This window comes from Curcuma longa, chromosome 1 (assembly GCF_044706935.1).
Source record: "Curcuma longa cultivar G26 ecotype Majalengka, Jawa Barat chromosome 1, ITB_CL_G26_1.1, whole genome shotgun sequence".
Classification (NCBI taxonomy): Eukaryota; Viridiplantae; Streptophyta; class Magnoliopsida; order Zingiberales; family Zingiberaceae; genus Curcuma; species Curcuma longa.
In genome coordinates, this window is record NC_133861.1 from 26,723,685 (window position 1) to 26,746,323 (window position 22,639).

A 22,639-nucleotide genomic window follows, 5' to 3' on the forward strand; every position below is an offset into this window, starting at 1 on the left:
CTTGCTGCCCAGTGGTCATGTTTCTTTTTATATTTTTGAACAATAGCTTCATGTTGAGTATTTATAGGAAAAGAGAAGAAATTTGTTCTCATTTCCTTGGGCCAGTAGATTTTTTCTATAAAAGTTTCTCCGACTAAGGTTTAATCGGAGGGATCTTGATGTCTGTCCCAGAACCACTGGCTTCTTTGGATAGAAGCCCACCATTGGTTTAGTTGGTTTGTAAGAGTTGATCTTGCAGTCCAGTCTGTTTCTAGATCAAAGTTATAGTCTTCAAGTTCCAAGTAGATCCCATTGACTTTGTGGATATCCATTCAAATAAGATGTTTAGCTGGTTCTAAATTCATATCAATCCACTCTGGAGGTGCGCTGTCAAAAGTGCAAATAACAAAAGTTTCTTGTTTTTGACTGAACTTGTAAGAAAACTCTCAGGTAGAGTCTAGCTCATGGAACTATAATTTATGTAAGAGCCCATAATCCATAAATGTAAATGGTGTTATTAACTTCCCCTGAAATGTCTTGGGACAAACTTTTCAAAGTCTATGTTGGTTCTTCGGATGGAGTATAACAATTAGTATTGCTTTAATTTGGTTTGAATCTGTAAACAATGTTTATATTGTTATTTTATTTCAAACAGGGTTCGCAAAAATCACTTTTTATATATTCTAATTAATTTGTATAAAATAATATGTTTTTTATTTGCTGATATAGAAAAGAAAAGAAGCTTGGATGGAGAAGACGGTGAAGCAGAAAGTATTGTCTGAGGTCGATACCGTGGACGATGATACTTTTTGCTTCTTGTGGTCTTGAGACTTTGTTAGTTGTTTGGATACTTTGTTGGATGTTCTGAGACTGTGTTGGATGTTTTGAGACATTTATTTATGATGATGTATTGGATGTTTTGATGTTTTAGATGTTTAGAGACATTTGTATTTAGGATGAATGTTTGAGACTTTGTATAAATATTTGTTAAATATCGATTTATGTTTTATTGAGATATGTTTGTTTGTTTGAATGTGCTTGTTTATTAAGATGTGTTTGTGTGTTAAGATGTGATTGATTGGTTATGTATTATGTGATGAATTGGTAGTTTTGAAATGAAGTGAATTTGTATATGTAAACAGGATTGTATTTGTAAACATGATTCTTATGTTAATAGAATGGAATGAATCTTTGAGAAATTTTAAAGGTTTGTGACGAAAATAGTTTCGTCGTAAAATTATCATAATTTTACTGTGCTATTGAAACATTGGTGACAAAACTTGATTTCGTCGTCAATTTGACGACGAAAACATAAATTCATCGCCAATTTGGCGATGAAAATAACGAAATCTCTGTTCGTCGTCAATTTGGCGACGAAATTAGGTTTCATCGTAAAATTGACGACGGAAAAAAATTTTGTCGTCAAAATTGGCGACGAAAGAAGATTTTCGTCGCCAAAATTAACGACGAACTTTCCTTTCATCGTCAATTTTGACGATGAAAATTATTTTCATTGCCAAATTGGTGATTCTCGTGTAGCCTCTCTATTGTAACGAAATCAATTTTCATCGCAAAATTGACGATAAAAATAAATATTCGTCACAAAACTAGCGACAAAATGAAATTTTCATCGCAAATTACAAATATTGAATTTTGCGACGAAAATTAGCGTCGAATTTGACGATGAATAATTTATTTGTTGCAAAATTAGCAACAAATCAGTTGTTTTTTGTTGCCAAATTTTGCGACGAGTTATTATGAACGAAAAATATTTCGTCGTAAAATTCGTCCCCAAATTTTTTTGCGACGGAAATATTTTTTATTTTCGTCGTAAAATTCGTCACAAACTGTCCTTATTTTTGTAGTGTATTTCATAAACAAACATAGTGAATACAACTTGTAAGTCAATAATACTTGCTTGCAAACTCATATTATTGTGTTATTTTGCACACAATTTATAGAAACTGAACAATTTCAATGAGACCGTTTAGTTTTAATTTTGTTCACTTTATTCAAACACCATAATAATTAGAACAAATATAATTTGAAAAATGTAATCGAGTGCAACAACATATATGTCTGGATTTACACTATTGCAATGATTTTACCCATAACATAGAAAAATTAAAATGTCTATTTGATATTTTTAATTTTGTGAAAAATATCTAAAATATATTTAATTTAGTGAAGCAAACTTGTGTGTTTAGTTCTAGGGATATTTTGGAGAAGATGTGGTTATTTGATTAAAAAAAAGTTTCCTATGATTTAGATGGCGATTATAACTCAAGATGAAATTTGTCATCTTTGCGGCCCTACACAATCGAAATCTGTGAGTAGGTAAATCGAAAAACTATAATTGATCACGACACAAGAGGGTATTATCTGATTTCACCAAGATTCGAACCCTTGCCCTCAGCTATGCCCTGGGAGCAGATGACGATTATAACTCTAGATTATCATAAAGTGTCCTATGACGGATTATGATTGGCTTAGCATGAGCAGGTCGAGACTCTCTAACCCATGCCAATCTAAGCACATCAACATGAGCTTCTTGCATGGGTTATGGTTAGCTTAGCATACGATTCAACAAAAGATGAAATCCATCACTCCAACAATTCCACACGATCGACCTCACGATTACTTATAAAAAAGTAAATCGAAAAGTTACAATTAACCACTACAAAAGATAGTTACCTTGACTTCACCAAGATTCAACCCTTGTCTACTTCAATAAATTTATCCCACATTAATCAACTCAACCATGCCCCGGGAGTGATTGGCCTAGCACACAAGCATGCGCTGTGGGTTGACGACTCCCTGAACCACGCTGAGCCAAACACATGTTTATCTTAAGTGAAAAGATAATCTTTTCAACAAACTATAGATCATAAATTCCAGAGTTTGAAGCACCAACTGCAAAGATGTCATAGCGTTTGACCAGCTGACATCGACCTAACGGGCCAGTAAAGTCCGAACACAAAAATACAGCAGTCTCATTTTCCACAATAATTCTTCAAGATACAAATAGCCTTGTTTACTTGGAAGAGTAAGCAAGATATATCACAAATCAGATAGAATCAAGTGATATGAAATAAAAACAGAAAATAAGAAAAATTACAATAGTTTTGTTATTTGATGAAACTACTAAATCCCATTACCATCATAACTTAGCAACACTTGCAATATGCGCCGGAATCTTTACAAATTGTCGTCAACTTTTCCACAGCGGCTACAGGTACGTACATAACGAATAGGCTGGTTGCATGACGACGCCCGAAGACTGATAGACGCGGGTGTTCTATCAGGATTGCAGGTCAATCAGGCCAAATATCTGAAGAGATTTGGGTTGTCCTTGTCCCGTTCCAAGTAATCCCTAGTGATCAGATCTTCAATCCGCTTCTTAATTGCTTTGAAATCAGGCTGCACAAGTAATAAATGGGCAGCACAAAATAATGAGAAATACTAAAAGAATATTTGAATTTTTTCTATTCATATATTAAGAGATTGGTTCAGTCAGATTCAGTGAGTAGCGATGTATGCTGGCTGAAGCTTTGTTCCCAGCCTCAAAAGTACTATCACAAAAGTACAGATGTGACAACCAAACCAAATTTATTTATCATCGCTCTTAAGCCAAGCCAACTATAGATAACTAACTATGCATGTCAATTTTTCAATGCAACTGGACAAATCATCGCCATTGGACTGAGAAAAAAAAACAAAATAGAACATCGATAGTGGTATTGGTTTCTGTATAAGTTAGTGTCAGAAGACTATTAGATGGGCTGGAACGTATAAGATAGGTAGGTTCAGCAGATTCAAAGTTGATAGACAGAATTTGAAAAGGGTGAAATTTCACAAATGAAACTATTTAATGTATGAGATTTGAATAAAAAGTAAGTCCAAATAATTATAGAATTATACATGTTGCCCATTCCTTAACTAACAAAAACATCATACTGATGCAGGAAATCAGTAAGCTAAGAAAAGTAAATATAGTTAATATTGAACCTCATAAAATTAGTAAATATCATAATGTCTAAAATTCAACAGATAATATCAATTAGAGAACAAATTCTTTCTAGTATCTTCTCGTCCATCAGTTTAATGCTAAGACTTAGTAGAATATAACTCCTAGTCACAAGAGTATAAGTCTGATCTCTTGCTCTCAGTTCATCCATTCAAAATTTTCCCCTCCAAATTCGCAAACTTTAAAACATATGGATCTTCAAATTGAAAGAGAGTTAAGAAAGAGAGAACTACATTAATGTTGTATAGCCTATCAAAGGAAGTTCACATTGGCGATTTCTTCCTAAAAAATCCAAATCATAGTTCTATCATTTTGCTACTGTGGAACATGCAAGCATGATAGAGGTGAAGAAAACAAGAGGGACTACTTGTTTCAGATGCTTCAAGGATGATGATCTTGAGTAGGTTCTTGGTTGTGCCTTCGAAGGCAAAACTGTCCACATACAAGTAGAGGGCAGAGCATTGGAAGGTTGTTTAAAGCAAAGTTTAAAATTTCGAACCACGCCAGAGTTTTGGACTTTGACCCCGGAACAATATGATTTCAATATCATATCATGCCATGATGGTACAATTTCAGTACTTATTAATTGAATAATTAATAATAATTAACTTTTATAATTAATTAGTTACTTAATAATTAATTAGATTGCTAATATATTTGTGTTTTATATTTATATTTGTTAATTAATTTGGTCATCTCACTCTTCAGATTAAATATGTTTGCAACCAATTAAGGTTTAACATTAACTTTAGTTATTTGTAAATTATCTATTTCTTTCATTTGATAGTAATTGACACTTATAATTCATTCAAATTTTGCAGGCAAAACACTAGAATGAGCAACAAGATAAACATATTTTATTTTCAAATATTATAGCATTGATATTTTGTAACATTGGAGCCTAGAATTAAAGACTGAGAAACTTTTATTGTTAAAGATATAATCTTGTTTAAATGAATGAATATCTTTATCGCTTTATGTAATTGTATTTAAAATTTATTTATTAGCATGTAATAAAAAATTTCTGCATTAATATGTTTTTATTTCATGTATTTTGTTTCATGTATTTGAGCATTAAAATTTTAATTCAGTTTTGTTTATTCCACGTAATTAATTATTAGAGTAGACAAAAAATTAAAAGGCAAATTTTTCAAATTTCAAAATATTATATTTTTAGACTTAAATTAGATTTTAAATTTTATAATTAAATTTATTTAAGGACAAAAATCAAAAGAGCGCCCTTTTTTATTGAAATCATCAAAAGGACGCCCCTTTTATTGGTGTCAGATTTGTCTTGGGGTCGGTCTGCGGGCAAAACAGTAAGTTTTGTTGGTGCTGACTGCCACAGATTAGCACCATAAACCTTGGTTTAAAGAACCAACCATAGTGGCCTCCAGTCATGTATTGAAACACAGTGATATCATGTGGATGCATACAGATGATATCAAGAGCAAAACTTCAGTGGTAATTGATAAAAGATTTCATATTCATAACTTCAGGGCAGGCAGATCTGTCCTCAGAGTGAATTGGGCAGAGATTGATTGTCTTCAAATCAGAAAGACATATGCAAGAACAGAGGGTACAGGTGAGTAGTCAAGAGAAAATTTTGGCTTCTTGATAAAAGCAAGGTGAGGGTTTGTGGAACTGGTAAGGATGTTTTCTGTGTGGAAGAGGGTATTTTGCTTGATTAGTAGAGGAAAGCTATGCGTAAATTTGGTGAACTACAATGTCCAAGGAGATGATGATGACAACCTCAATGAGGATGAGGGAAGAGCCATGTAGATGATGCTATGGCTGGCCAGATATGAGCAGCTCCATGGAGTATAAAAATTAAGGAATAAATGAAATAGTGAAAGATGGACATGTGCTGAGAAGAAAAGTTGATAGAGCTCACGAAGGCCCACTTGATTTAGAATAAAATTTAATAGCACTTACAATAAAATTTAGTAGTGCTGACTATAATTTATAGGACCTAAAATACAATTTAGTAGCACCTAGAATTCAACTTAGTAGTGCATATTGTAGAATTTGCTAGTGTGCAGCACAATTTGGTAGCACCAATAACACAATTTCATAACACCTACAGCAAAATTCGGTAGCATCTAAAATATAATTTGGTAGCATCTATACTACAATTTAATAGCACCTCCAGTTGGTAGCCCATTGAAGTTTGTGTTTCATGTTTCTTGTACAAATGCATTTTAGGATTCTTATGTGACCAAAAAAGATGCATAAACGAGGCTTTCATGTCAATCAGATCTATAAGACATGGATGTAGTAAAAGAAAGAAAATTGATAGTTGCTATCACATACTATTTTCAAAAAATGACCCATTAACCTGGGCGTCCAGCCTCCTTAGCCATTAATCAATAGGCAATTTTCAACAATGCCATAACAAACAAAAAAATAAAAACAACATTGTAGTCACATAATAATCAAAATTGTGATCCAGACCCTAACATCTTAAAATTCTACCTCAATAATCCCAATCTTAAGTAGGATTGATCACAATTCTATGTAGGATCAATCTCAATCTTAAGTACAATCCAATCTTATGTCTGCTTATTGTTCCTACATAGGATCTCAATATCAAGAACATTTAATTAGAATATAATTCACATTAAAAAACAATCCACATTTATTATAACAAATATTTTTTCTATAATACATCATTTGAAAATGTTTTCAATTACATACAATTCTTTTTGACTTCTAAGAGAGAATTTTATTTAATTATTATCATTCATCTCAAACTATTGTTATTTTCATCATCTAATTCATATTATAAAAATTACAACTTGATATATAAAGGAATACTTTTGTATTCTTAATATATTTATTGTATCAATAGTTTTATTTATGCTTCATGATATTAAAATGATAGTGTTTAAAATATTCATATAGTCAATACATAAGTCAAATGTGGTTTTAAGATATTCATATTAAATTATTGTAAGATATTACAATCCCACGATCCAAATATATGAGTTATTGGCATATTCCTAGGTAGGATCTGGAACTTAACAGCCTTGTTAAAGTCACCCTCATCAACCTAGACATATTAAGTATTCTCAGTATAAAGATGCACTGAAATTTGGACAAAAAACTATGTCAAAACTAATTTAGGGACATTTATAATTAAAAAAAAAAAAGAAATGTAGAAAATAATTAATTTGGGTTATTTGTTCAAAAAATTCAAGTTAAGTTTCCTTACTCTTAGGTACATTGGCAATGTGAATGAATGCATTGATAATTTTAAAACATTATAATTCCATAAGAAATGCTTAAAGTTAAAATGAAAATAATGATAAATAAATCAATTCTACCAGCTAACAAAATACTTAGATAAATAAAATCATTGTAATTTGACATACAAATATAAATAAAACAAAAACAAATAATAATAAAATATATTACTTTAGGATCGGATATGGCATTAGAGAGAGGTGTACAGCACAGTGAAAAAATTAACTTAAAACAATTTAACTGCAATGATATATAAATAATTAATCAAATTAATTAATAGCGATAGAAATGTAAATATGCAGTAAATAATGAAAGCAACATAAGAACATGTGGTTCAAAATCTCGTGTTCCACTACGGTAAGCCTCGAAAACTACTAACTTTCCTCTTTATGAAAACTTCTGGAATTTGAGAAATCATTTTACAAAGCTTTTACAAAAGATAAGAAAGACTTACAACAATCATAGAGCTTGAAGGTGAAGATAAAGACCTTAAGTCCAAATGAAAGCAAATAAAAATAAAGACACAAAACAATTTATTGTGGAGAATCAAGAATGAGCTTTGTGTTAGAGAATTGTTGTTGTTTTTGTGCTCCCCTTGCACTCCATTTTATAGCCCTCCACACAGTCATGTATAAGCATTCCCAATGCTTCTAAATTAATGTCAGTCAACTATTTTAAACCACTGATTGGCTAACTAGAGCTTGAGTTGCGCAAAAACCTATCTTATCGGTTACTATCTTCAGTTAACTCAAAACCTTTCAAGTCAATTGTTGTCCACGCCAATTGATTCCAACACCTATTGATAGTCGACTCCTCTGTGTTAGAATGCAACTTGACTTACAGACAGCCATGATGCAGTCAACTCAATAATCCTCATCAGTCAACTTAGAGTTGCTCTTAATCAACTCCAAATCATGCAGTTAACTCATTATGAATAAGTTATTGTTCAATGGAATAAATATTTTGAATTGAAGATTAAGTTGGTCGACTAGTCAACTGAGTGAGCTTCAATTGTCTCCGTTTGTTTAGAGCAGTCTTAGTTGACTGCTACGTTGACTAAACTAGCATTAGTCGACTGATTTGAGATTTAGTCAACTCATCTTGGAACAAAGACTGACTTTCTGTTTGCTAGAAATGAATTTCTAAACGACTATATGGTCAATTCTCATTCAATTGACTCAGCCTGGAATAGAACCATATGTTTGTGAGTAATCTATCTGAAGTCAACGTCATGGTCAACTAAACATATCAATCGACAAAGTGTTGGGATTTTGCCTATCTACCTAACCACCCAAAATGTATGTCGCTCATAATCTCTCACAACTCATATGTCAAACAATCTTACCTCTGAAACTTTTCATGTGTTAGGTATTCAATCAACCTTACCCCAATAGTGTGTTTGGTTCAAGTTATCATGCATAACCTTAGTTATGTGATTACCAGATGATCACATAACCTTAGTTATGTGATTACCAGGTAATCACATAACCAAAGTTATGGGAAATAAAACATAACATAATGTTGTTTAGTTCAACCCTAGTTAATACTATAACCTAATTTAACATTGTTGTATTACACTTGGTTCAATCATAGACACTTTTACAACTAAATCAATTTGATATTTATTATATTAATGATAATAAGAGGTTGATAATATATATAATAAATAAATATAATTGATTTATAAATTTAAAATAAATTTATATATATTTTTTAATATGATAATTTAATTAGGGTTTGAGAAAGCCTATTTAAATTATCCTATCAAGTTAGGAGTTGATTGAATCAATTAATTAAAGTTTAAATTAAAAAACTAAAGTTCACACCCATTTTACTGTGTCATCCTCTTCCCCTCCACAGTTTGTTCGTGCATCCCCTCCCCAGACCGCCGGCACCGCCTCCTCGTGCACAACGGCCTGTGGAGATTTCACTGTCGACGCCACCTCTTCCCGAAGCTCCACTCCCGCAACGACGTCAAGTTCGGTGAGGTAGTTTGGTTCAAGGCCGGGTCGCAAATCTTCTCCGGGGGCGGACTTGATTACCTCGAAAGGAGCTTCGACCAACTGGGTCTCGTCGGCGATCCTAAGGCCTTCGCGGAACTGAAGGTGAAGGAGATCAAGAGTGAGCAGCTGGCCATGTTTTCCATGTTCGGCGTCAGTGGCCCAAGGAGGGGGCACACAAACGACATCAGTTGTTCTCTGCTTGCAATGGGTAAGACGAAAGCAGTGGCAGCCTAGAGAGGGTAATTTTGAGAAAAAAAATTTTGTTAGCCCTGGAATCATGAAAAACCTTATGGTTCTGAGGTATTCTGATTCCGAGTTATATCCCATAATTGCTAATGTAGTGGGAATGTTCCATTAGCGAGAATCGCTCATTACCTAAACCAAACAAGGTTTTTGTTGATAATCTACCAAAGTTATCAACAATAATGTTGAATCAAACACACCCCAAGTGTCATCACCTCAAAGTCTTCCTCATCTTCCAAGAGATTTTGCCTCCAAATCTTCCTTTGCAAAGAAGCCTCGCTTTCGAGTCTTCCTCTTCCGCGAAAAGGCCTCACCTCCAAGTCTTTCTCTACCAAGAAGCTTCTCTTCTAGGTCTTCCTTGTCTATGAACACTTGTTGCCAATCTACATCATTTGTCAAAGCTTTCCTAATCTATCAATCCTTATTGGACTTCTTATCTGTTAAATGTTTAGTTAACCTCAATCCATTTAGACTTCATCTATTACACTTGCAATGTCCGCACTTAACACACAACATCAGTAACAACAATGTAAATCTACCTTATTCCCTTTGTCAAACACACCAAAACTATGTTAAACATAATTTTAGAATTTCTTATAAATTTCCAAAAATAATTAGCATCAAAATATACAATATAATTATGAATAATATAACAAAAAAATAGTTTGTATTTGTTGATAAATAGATGTTTTACCATATTAGATATTACAATCTAATTTGATTATTTAAGAGACTACATAAAACAATAAAAACATCCTTTAACAAATTCTTTCCTTTTTAAAATTATTACACTTTGTTTTTATTGTATGATACATTAATTAAAAAAAATGTTCTCTTTTCTTAATTCAAAATTTTTTCCCATTTTAATCCTAGGGATCCAACCAATTCAATAAGGCCAATATTAAATTTTCCAAATTAGTTGATGTTAATACCACAAATTCTGCAAATTATGGTTCCACAATAACATTAGTTATGTAGATGAAGAGGCAACAAAACCTTAATTGTGTAGATGAAGAGGCAGAAAAACCTTAGTTATGTAGATGAAAAGGCAACACTATCAACGACCAAATGAAGCAACTAAACCTCCTCTTTTCCCATCCCTTATGCATCCTATCCCTTTTATTTTATTTCATACACACATCCAAAACACTGTGGATTTGTACCAAATTGGGCCAAGCCTCTGATTCTCCTTCATGCTTTCTTAATTTATGCTGATATTAGCCAAAGCCAGTTCAATGGATTTTGTGTTTGTTTCAACCTATATCCTAGAGAAAAATGGGGTGTGACATTGATACTGTTCTAAATTGGCTGATCAAAATCAGAATCAACCAATTTTGAAAAGCATGTGTTAGAAACATGAAATGCACAGTAAACTGAAGGCATATTATGTCATCTGTATCACTGGCATACATATTGTTCACTATCAAGACAACGTCAGAAAGAAACCTAGTACCTTAAACATACGACCAAGTTGCTCAACACATTCCATCACCAACTGTTGATGGCCCAAAACTTTCCTGCTTTTCATAATGCGCACAATGGAGGCATCAATGGCATATCTTCTGTCCTTGTCAACATCTTCTATTACTTTCTTCTTCTCATCCACTGGAGGAAGAGGTATCTGAAGTTGATGAAAAGACAATGAACCCACATAAAAGTGTGATTAAATAAATGGAAGAAACAACCACAAGTAGAGAAAAAATTCCTCAATCTTCCAAATTTATGAACAGACCTTGATCCTTCTCATTTTATCATTGAATTTGGAATTAAACTCAAATACATCAGTTGGAGAAATGATTTTGGTATTTGGCTCCTTATTAAGAATTTTGTACTTGGCACATGAAAGGGAGTGGAGCAATCTGATTACGTCGTCATCTGTCAAGTTAAGCTGAGTCATGATCTCTGAATAGCTCAATCTATCAGAGGCATTAAACAGAAGAAGAGCAGCTGCCTGAACACAACTCACAAGAATGCTTGTAGTTAGCATACAAGATAATTTTAAATAACTAAAATTGAGGGTGATTAAATAGATACCTGATATGTTGTTACAATAAGCTCAATGGTTTTGTGCTCAAATTTCCCATTGATGTTACAGGTCCCTAACGAATATATCCAAGTAAGCTTCCTGTGTTTAGTTTTTGTCTGATAAAATTCTCTGAAGACCTCCACGCATTTAACCTGAAATTAGATACTAAAATTAGATATTTCTTCATGAACGAGTAAGATACTCTCACAAAGAATTTTCTTTTCATAATAAATCTTTGAATTTGTAAATGAACTCCACAAATTTGTATTGTTGCCTATATATTGACTGCATCTTTCCTCATTGTCCTAACCATTCATTTCAATTGAATTTAGCAAAGCCAATAAGGAATATTTGTTTTAGATTAGAATGAAAAAAAAAGGAATTAGGAGTGAGGTTTCTGTGTCGCTTTTCTATTCTTAATTTCCATATCCCAAGCTAAAAAATGGCATTTAACATGATTGAATAAATTTCAGCCAGGAAACACAAGTATATGGAAGCAAATGAAAGTGGGAGGAATTTGGCAATGTCATATTTCCACCAATCAACAGTATTAAGGTGGGTTTGTGATAATTGTTTTTCAAAAATTAAATATATTAGTTAAGGAGCAACATAAGATCATCCATAACCCAAAGGATGTAATCCAACAGATTGGCCAATCAGATACCCAAAAAGAGAGGAGGATTTTGGAAACTAACAAATTATTAATGCTCCATTAACCTTCCAAAATATATTGGGAAAAATTATCCTGTCAAAGTACCCTCATAAAGCATTTAACTGCACTGGTTAGACTGTATCCATTAGATAGTGCCCATTTGTGAGGATTACCACTAGCATAATTTGACAAGACTAATCACATAATACAACTAAGAATTCAGACCAATAAATCATATGGTACGGATAAGTGTAATGATATTCTTGTAAGCAAATTGACCTTACATTTATCTGTTCAAGAATGATTGCATTCACTTTTAATCAGATCCTCTCTCAGAAAAAAAAAAGGAAAAAGAAGAAGAAGAAGGCAAGAGTTGACCTGATGTCAACAACTCTAGCCTTTCCAAGCTATCACTATCAACTTCTATTTGAGAGATGGGATCTACTGCATCTTAGATAAATTTCAAACGGCATAAGTGTTGGAAAGTTGACAACTATTTGAGGATGATTGATCATGGAAATCCCTTAATACATGGAATCTCTTATCATGGAAATCCCTTGATATGGGGAATCCTTTGATGGGAATCTCTTATCATGAAAATCCCTTGATACGGGGACCAGATTTAGGAATAAAATATTTTAATTTATTCTTTTCTATTTTTTTTATTTCTATGCATAATCAATGTACAATATATATATATATATACACACACTCATTATAGTGCATAATGAAAAGAGTAAGAGAGAATTTCATTCCACATTTCTTAACAATAAGGAGTTAAGCTAATAGCAATTCTGTTGCTCTTGAAATTTGCAGATGCCGCTGATGCTAATCTGGATTGTAGACAAGATCGGAAGTGCTTGAAATAAGTTGCCAGGAAATAAATACCCTCACACGAAAAGTGAGAAATATAGATGATAGAAAGAAGCAAAGCCAAAAACATGATAAGACAAAAAAGATCAGACAAGAGAAGAGGCACTTTTTAGAAGGGTTGACAAGATTGCCTACATCCATCACCAGTGAAACCTTATCCAATTTTTTTCATATTGAAATTAAATTTACATTGACATTTTAAGACTGATACTAGTAAATCAATGTGGAAACAAATAGGAAGTAATTCAACTAACCATCTCAACAGGAAGGTTGAGATCAAATGATTTGTAACTTGGCCAGAATCCAGTAGTAAGAACAGTAACAGTAAGATCTATCCCTGGATTTGCATGAGGATTACTGTTGAGATAATCATCAAAACCAGATTGGTTTTCCCTTGCAAGGGTGAGATCTGTAACCTGACAACAAAGCAAAAAAAAAAAATAAGGCCACTATTGTATATATAACCAAGCAAATCAAAATGCGGATACAGACCATGCCCTCCATCTTTGAAGTAAACTGCCCTCCACATTGCTGTTTCAGCTTTGTCAAAATGCTCCTCTCATGGTCATCATTGGCACTTTTGTCAAAGAGCAACCTCCTAGCAAGCTTCTTCCTATGAATTTAAAACATTGAGTTCAGCCAAGGTATAAAATAACAGAAAAGGAAACAAGGGCAATATCATAATTGACATAAGTTGTTAAATAGCCCACAGATAGAAGGCTATATACCTATAGAACTCAGCAAACAGATCTTTGTCACTGATATAAGCAAGCAACTTTACAACCTACAAAATATAGGAGAATTGTTCAATCCCATCCCAAGAACCCAGGGAAAGAGGAATCTAAATGGCGAAATAGGAACAAAATAAAAGATGAAGGATGAGGTATGGCAATAAGGAGCAATGATACATAAACACACAGCATTCACCTTCTCGAGTGTCTCTTCAATTGCTTCATCACTGAGTTTTTCACTTCCACCTTTCTTAAGGATATTGTCGCAAAAAGTAGCCAATAACTCAGCACTTGAGCTGCCTGCAACACCCTTGTTGCAGAAAATCTCAAATGCCTCTTTGAGTGCCTAAACCAAAGAGACAAACTTAGACAAGTCATAAAAAATACAACGCAAATAGTTACCCATAACAGGACAGACCTTGTGAAAAAGGGAGTGATTCTGGAAGCAATCATTCACATATGCCAAGTACTTGTCATGTAGTTCGATAACTTTTCTAACAAAAACCTGCAAACCCCAGGGTGCTAAGTTATATTACTCAGATAATGACTAAACAATTAGCTTATAAACAAGTAAAAGGAAGAAATAACCAATCTGTACCTGCTCTTGTAGGCCAACAACATCCCTTTTCTCAGCCTGAAAATTTACAGTGTAAGAACATTACAGGTGCTGTTAACAAATAAGCAATTCAGGGAAGTTAATTAGGCATGCTCTTCAGGGAGGACAAACTTGTGAAGACTTCACAAAATATAGCAAGCCCAAATCCAATGATTCATAGTTCACTAAGTCACTCTAATGCTACAGATGTCTTAACAATAAAATATAATAATGGCAATTCATTGCAAATTTACTCTGTAGTTTAGCCTGATGCTAATATTATTACTTGTTAAAAGATTGCTGAAATGTATATAACAAATTTCAAAATTTTTAAGAGCTTGTAAGCAAAGAATTATCTGGTTTTGATTGAGATCAAAGCATGGGGAAAAAATACAAGTTTGTTGCACATAGAATTTCATGTTATCAATTTAGACACTTAGCGACTGTTCTTTTTTTTCATTTTTCCTCTATTGGTGAATGTATGGTGCCTTGGGTGCACTGGAATCTCAAACCTAGCAATTGATGAGATTAGAAACTATCTGTTTCTGCAAACAAAACTATCAAGTCTACCTTTTTGCTACTTGCAGCATCTTCTGCCTGTTTGACTAGAGCTGTGCCCTCAATAGTCACGTGCTGAGAGTAAAGAAATCAGAAAGTTAAGGAATGTTTAACGTGAAGCACCAGAAAGTGAGACGTTACAATATCAGAGATAAACCTGCTTAAATATTTGAGAAACAGGATCTAAGCCACGTTGTATTCTACAAAAGAGCCTGTACATCCGCGAGAGATCGTCCACCTATAAAGCATTTCGATGATAGTTGTTAAATCATAATAAATTTTACAAGAGAAACCTCATTTAGCAGGGATCGACTAGGATACCAATACCTTATCATCTCGAAGTAATGCATGGCATCCGGAATGTTCTTTTTCAAGAAGTTGGCTAGCATTGACATATAGTAGCTCATGTTGCACTTTCTAGGAGACAGAAAACAAAATGAATATCATTGGGGTAGTGAAACATCGAGTAAGAGTGTAACTAATATTAGTGGCATTGCAACACTAGACTATGTCAAAACCAAGGTTTAAAATTTCAAGATGTGCCAGAGTTTTGATTTATGATCGGAATGATACGATTTCGGTACTTTTAAAATACAAAATATACTAATTAAAAAATATTTTATTAATATTTTATTACTATAGATACTTCCTATTGAATTAAATTTGATATTATCTCACAAAACATTTGATACTTATTGAGTAAAAGTCAATTAAGGATTAACTGAAGTTCACCAAGTAAACATGGTATGATTAAGTAGGTTTAAACTAGATTCAATTTGAAATTATTTTGATCAATTTAAAATTAAACTAAATTTATATTAAAAACAATTTAATTTATTGATAGTAGTATATTTTATAAGGTTAGAATTATTTTTTTTAATAATATATATCTTTCATCCTTAAAGAGGCTTTTTTCCCTATTTACCTCTCATGGATGGATGAATTAACCATAGAAAGATGGAGAAAAATAAATCATAATTTTTTTCTTTCATCTATGGATGCAAGGGGAAAAAATTAACAAAAGTGAACAGAAATTAAGAGATAAAAAAGAAATATCTAGGACAAAATTTTAAAAAAAACATGAAGACGAAGGTAGAAAAAAAGAAAAAAATCAACCTCGCGACCTCGTGAGGCCTCTGTGACCCGTCTTAAGCCTCCGCGACCTCATGGTTCCAAGTTCGATGTCATGCCGGCCGGAGGGCAAAACAATAAATCCTATCTGTACCGACTAGCACGGCTCAAGATCTTATACCTTGATCAAAACCCCTATACATGTTCCCTATTGAGTGATCCTTTACCATGTGGTGAATCATTCAAAATGGGTACACCAGGCATCAAATAGAAACAAAATATTCACAACCAATGAAATGAGTCTGATTGGTGTATAATTCAGCAAAGTTTAAGATCGTGAACACAACCTTTAAGAAAAGCATCCTTAAGGCTCTAATTACTTCCGCTAAATATATAACAAGAAAAGACAAATCATACCTCTAACAATTTCTGTTCACTGCTAGAGTGCAGGTAATGAGCAACCCTGTCCTTCTCACGCTTTAAACACTCCTCTGCCTAGAAAACAGCATAGGACATTAAGCTTTTTGACAGAAAATTATATGGGATATTCATGTGATATAGAGTACCTTTAACATGTAATCAGGGCATGAATCTTCTAGAATCCAGTTTGAAGCTTTCCTAGAATAATAGGCAGCAGTGTCTTTAAGCAAATGTGCTTCAAAGTCATTTTCGTAACACTCCATATTACCCAATCCAATTTCAACGAAAATGTCCAAGACATTCTTTAATAAAGCCCTATCAATTTGTTCCCCCTCACGTTCTCGATCAATCTGATTAAAAATGCATAATGATAGGATGGATAGAAGATGAATATTTTATGTTCTCTCAATGAAAGACTTACCAAGGAGATGACAGCATCTTTGACTTTATCCTTGACTTCCTGATAGACCTAATAAATAATAATAATAAAAGCAACAGCTTGACCAGATTCAGATTCATCCTACTTCAATGAAATGTAGAGAATGACAGAACATAGCAGAGAAGTAGCAAAAGAAGGAAGTTATTATACCAGGTCGCGAAAGCAGGTAAGCCCAACTTCATTTAGTGGAGGAAGTGACCTCCGTGTGATAAAGTAGCGATCAAGGTAATGAAAGAAACGTGAAAGCCACCTGACCATAACTTTATGATTGAGCCATCTCTTAACTAGCTCCCTCAACATAAATTCATCATGCTTCACTCTCAAAGAAGGAAGTACCTGAAAGAAGTGTATTGGTCTAATAAATCTAAGACAAACCAGTATTGTTTGTATGCTTGTGGTGCTAAGGAACAACAAAAAGAAACCTTAAATAAATTTAAAAGTTTCAATTGAAAGAATGATGAGATAATCAAATGTGTATTCAATTTGCAAGCATTTGGTATCTCATTAGTTATACTTTCCCCACCATGTATATGTTTTAATTTCACCTAAGAGTTGTGACCATAGGGCATGAAAGGCATGAGAATTCTAAGCTTAGCTTTTTCCTTAGTTTTGATCTTCTTAAAATGATGAAAAAGCATCCAATGATCTATTCAGTAGTCACAATCATGGTCTTAAAATGAGGCCTCAAGGATGATTTAGAACAGACCAAGTGGGATATTGGACATATGGTTCCCATCAGGCAATTAAAACAGGTTTAGAGCGAACCTGACAAACATGGCCATATATGGCATATGAGGCCATATATGCATTTGAAGTAAACACTATTTAATTCACTAAAACTAGTTTAGATTGAACCAAACTGAATTAAAAAAATAAGAATAGCAAGGGAGCAGGTTTTTCTAGACACTGCGATACAGGTACCTCTATATGTAGGGAAGGTGCATCATGTAAGCTCTTCATGGACATGATGATTTAGTAGGGTACATGGTTATTAGAGATATTTTGTTTATGTAATATCAGACTAGTTAGTTATATAAGTCTAATTGATTAGTATTTTAAATATTGGAGATATCACAATGTTAGAGAGGGGTCAAGTCCTAATTTGGTCGAGTACCCACAAGAAGCAGCGGGGTAGGTATCAGTTTGGATACATCAAGCAGGTATGAGTATAGGAAATAAAAACTTGCAAGTACCCTACCAATTGAGACCCCTACTTAAAACCCTTAGCTAAGTATCTGGTAGCTTATAACTTGTAAGCCTTAACTTAATACTTGTTTGCAAATATAACCACTTTAAAAATTAATTATATGGATCTATGATCAATGCTACACTGTTGAATCATATTATGTGATCAATGTTATATTGTTGAATTATAGACTATTTCATGTATTTTGTGTTGTATGATTGGTATATGCTTTTTACATGTGGAAGTATGACTGCATGTAACTAAATAATTGTTTTGCAAATATAAAAACTTTAAATATTAATTAGGGATCTTCATATGGATCTTACTTATGTATATGATCAATGATACATTGTTGAATAATATTCTTTATATTTCATGTCTCTTGCAAATGTACGATTGGCATATACTTTTTTTCATGTGGAAATATAACCTGAATGTGCTGATTGATATACTTTATTGAAAATATTTTAGTTGTTTTCATCAATAAAAAAATATCATTTAGCATTTTCAAAACTAACTGCTGTATGGTAGTTTATAACTTTTAAGCCTTAACTTAGAAGTGTTTTGAAAATATAAACACTAAACTCTTTACATATTAATCATATGAATTATTTATGTCTATGATCCATGCTATATTTCATGAATTTTATATTGTCTGAATGAGATGTACTTTTTTATACATGGAAACATGAATTGAATGCGTTGATTAATGCCCTTTATTGGAAGTTTATTAGTGTTTTCACAGTATAAAATATAATTTAGCATTTTTAAAACTAACCATGTAAGTCTAGATATAATGCATATGCACTACTTGGGGTATGGCAGTGGACACCTCGACAATCGGGTATCCATGCATATCAATCCATATAAGTTGGGTTTGAGTACTATTTTATGCTTAATGATTAATAATAGAATCCAAGTTGAGTTCAAGTTTGCCTAAAATCATGAGTTCCACACTATTTTGCTCATCCAAGCTGAGCACTTGCGGGTACCCCATGAGTTCGAATACTCATTTGCTACCCAGAGCAGGTAGTTATTTAATCGGGCTTGGGTGGCAGGATTATTAGTCAATTTTGGGTTCAAGTAAGGCCCAAAAAATGTAAATAGTCAACCCATTGTGAATCTATATTTGAAACTTTGGTCACAATTTATAAATAGTAATTCTATCTAGACGTACCAAGCATTGCATCTACTAATTGTTGCCGCAAACACAATTATATGATTAAATGCCTGTGCACTTTGCTCACAACTAAATATTTCAGCATGTGTTCCAAGGAGTTCAAGCTAAAGATAAGCCCTTTTCTTCTTTAATGAATCAGCTATCAGCTATCAGCTAACTTAACTACATTGAATTTCTCCACTGTTACAGTTGAGCATTCTCCTTAATCCTTTATTTTTGTCCCTCTTTACATCTCTTATAAGTGCAAAAAGTTGAGCATCATAACTATTCTTACAATTACCATTCCCTTCTAATGTATTTTACAAAATGGTTTAACTCAAATCAGTTTATTTATAAATGCTAATGTTCCTGCCTATGTGGCCATGTCCACAGAAAAAGGCAAGGCATATGAGGCAAAGGAGTATGGTGAGCAGCTCCTTGATGGCATGTGCATCTACTACGTATTTTGTTCAGTTGTATGGTCTTTTAGAGTTCTATAGCATCAGAACTTTTAAAGGTACTGAAAGAAATTTGCAATTGTCAAATCACAATAAGATGTGCATAGATATAACTGTAAGACACAAAGATGTGCATACATATATTTGCTAGCAAAGCCAGATCAAAATAGTTACTACATAACGACTTGATGCTTGGTTTTAGTTTATTTATACATGAAGTATTGGAGTCTCAAACTCAACTCTCTCATACCCATGTGAGATATAGCACTCTTGACTGGGACAATCTGAGTCAAATACTAACACCCACATCCACATTCATGTTAGATACTGTGAGTCCGAATGATATACGTGTTACCTTATCTTATTCTCATGAACCCAATAACACCCACATCCACATTCATGTTAGATACCATGAGTCCGAATGATATATGTGTTACCTTATCTTATTCTCATGAACCCAATAAAATTCTTTGCTAAAGCAGATGTAAAGCAAACAACAGAAGAACCAAAGAACACCATTCAATTTTGGTTTTCTCAGATGCTAGTGGGTTTCAAAAGAACATTTGATGAATTATTGAAATATGATCAATAAGTTAATATGTTGCTGAATACAGGTGTCATAAATTTGCATTAGCAATAATATGAAAAGCTCAGTGTTCATCACGAATCAGAATTTGCACAGAATCACTACCATGTGCATGCACAAAATACTTGATTTGATTCACAAAAAGAAAAACACACACTACATCATCATCAGGTATGATAAAGATCAAATGGACAATGCTCTCCTACAGTATGTAAGTTCATGCATGAAGGACAAAGAACAGCTGAATACTAACAAAAAGTTATTGAGCAAAAACTGAAACTATGCAGCCATTTCCAGGTATTAATTTTATGAGCGGAAGCTCTCAGACAAAAATCAAATGATGTGATAATATACTTTGTTTCCAAGTCCCGGTGATTAGGAATTGAGGTAGCGAACCACCTGGATGAATTTTTATTTTGACAATAAATAATAGAAAGCAATAACTGAAATAAGAAATTTTAGAACCGATAAATTAGGCAATCGGACACATGAAAACAATCAAAAAGTAATTCCACTAATGAACGCGAATTTGGAAAGAAAAAAAAAATCATTCTAGGGTTGAATACCAACTCAAATTATGAATGTACGCAACCAGAAGCAAAATTAGTCATGCTCACCATCGACGTGATGTATTCCTCAAATGACTCGCGGTATTTGTCATACAGCTGCTGCGAATAATCATGCGGGGGTTTCTGGGTGCACATGTTGTAGATAGTCCTGATCCAACAAGGGAACCAACCAATCCATACAAAAAAATGAGAAAAAAAAGGGCAAAAAAATTGAGAAACGTTAAAATTGAGCAGGCAGCAGCGGAAGACTTACGTATAGAGCATCATGTAGTCCTCCGAGCTGAACTGCGACTCCGGGAGACCTTCCAATATGTTCTTCAGCTTGGTGATGCCCTTCTGCATGAACTCCCATCCCTGCTCCAGATCGATCGTCTTCCTCTCGTGCATAGACATCCTGATCTGGGATCAATAATACATACCCCGCTAAATCCAGGAATCAAATCAAATCAAGATCGTCTCCTCAGCCGCGACGAACAGCTGGGAACAAACAATAAATCGAACCCTAACAAAGGAAAGGAAAGAGCTTGGAGCCCCAAAACGGAGATTATGGGGCACCGCACTTGTGACTCAGCAAAAGGATTGGGGGGGTTATTTATCAAAGACAACGTACGTGATCAGGAAGGACCCTTTAAAACGATATATGTATGTGGATTAAAATCATTATCTGCTTGCTTAGAAAATCAAAGAGGCATCTTTTAAAAAAAACAACTAATATTTAGTATTTCAATAAAATTATGGTATCCAATATCCCACACAATTAATTTCATTATCATCTATAAAAAATAAATAAATCAAAAATTATAATTAATCAATACAAGATATTAATCGACTTTAATAAATATATTTTGTAGTACCTATTATAACATATTAAAGTAAATTATTTATATTTTTAATTTAATTTAATTTAAAATATTATATATATATATAACACTTTTTATTAAAAAATTACTAATTTAATTGAAATTATTAAAACCTCATTAAAATTACTTCAACATAATTTTAAAAAATTAAAATTTTTATAGCAATTAGTAAATATTTAATAGTTGTTATATTATTATAGTAGTTATAAGTAATCAGAACAATAGTTTTTAAATAATTTTAATTATGTTGAAATGATTTTAATAAGGTTAAACAATTTTAATTAAATTGAAATAAAAAATAATATATATTATAATATTTTTTATTAAATTTAATTAATTTATCTCAACACAAAATTTATTTTATAAATGTTAGAATAGCGTTGGAATAAAAATATTTTTAGAATAAAAAAATAATATGAAGTTATTTTAAATTTAAACAATTTTAATAATTATATCTATCTTTAAATTTTTGTCCTTGAAAAAATATGATTTAATAGACTTAGACGTGGTAATTCTAAAGTCAGTAAATTATTATTAAATTTTTATTTTTGGCATAGGACTTCTGTGGTAAAAGTAATAACGTTTCCTTTGATTCGAGCCAAGCACTAGTCTATATTAAAAAAAATGATAAATTTCAATCAGTCTCAGTCTCATGGATTCAATTCCTAAGGTGGTCGGTCCGGTCCCACGGAAGTTTCCTACCGACCACCAGGGTAAATCGGGAAGCGCATACGACGGTCAATCCAAATACCCAGCATCCTTTAATTGCGTTCCTCATTTGGAAAAAAATTCTTACAAATACGCCATAGTTGAGGATCAAACCGCGGATCCCTAGGTCACAACCCGGATGTCCTACCATTGCACCATTACCCCGGGGACACACTAGTCTATGTTAATTCCATACCGATTTGAAGAGAGATAAATTATGATCATTGAATTGAATGACCTTTTCAAGTAT

General features: G+C 33.0%; 2 protein-coding genes across 2 annotated transcripts in view; both read right to left on the reverse strand.

Moving 5' to 3' along the window:
• The window catches only part of LOC141827074 (D-lactate dehydrogenase [cytochrome], mitochondrial-like), an 81,371-nt gene that overhangs the window by 33,262 nt on the left and 25,470 nt on the right, over positions 1 to 22,639 (reverse strand). The window lies entirely within an intron of this gene.
• LOC141830636 (cullin-1-like) lies at positions 2,989 to 21,370 on the reverse strand. The gene is made up of 19 exons (XM_074718046.1): positions 21,075 to 21,370; positions 20,870 to 20,969; positions 17,014 to 17,199; positions 16,846 to 16,893; positions 16,571 to 16,774; positions 16,422 to 16,499; positions 15,261 to 15,350; positions 15,091 to 15,171; positions 14,946 to 15,008; positions 14,379 to 14,414; positions 14,199 to 14,285; positions 13,977 to 14,126; positions 13,778 to 13,833; positions 13,542 to 13,662; positions 13,304 to 13,465; positions 11,533 to 11,676; positions 11,231 to 11,449; positions 10,952 to 11,119; positions 2,989 to 3,399 (listed from the first exon to the last, which is right to left on the reverse strand). Exons 1-19 carry the CDS (start codon positions 21,212 to 21,214, stop codon positions 3,298 to 3,300), a joined length of 2,235 nt encoding a protein of 744 aa, XP_074574147.1. The 5' UTR covers positions 21,215 to 21,370; the 3' UTR covers positions 2,989 to 3,297.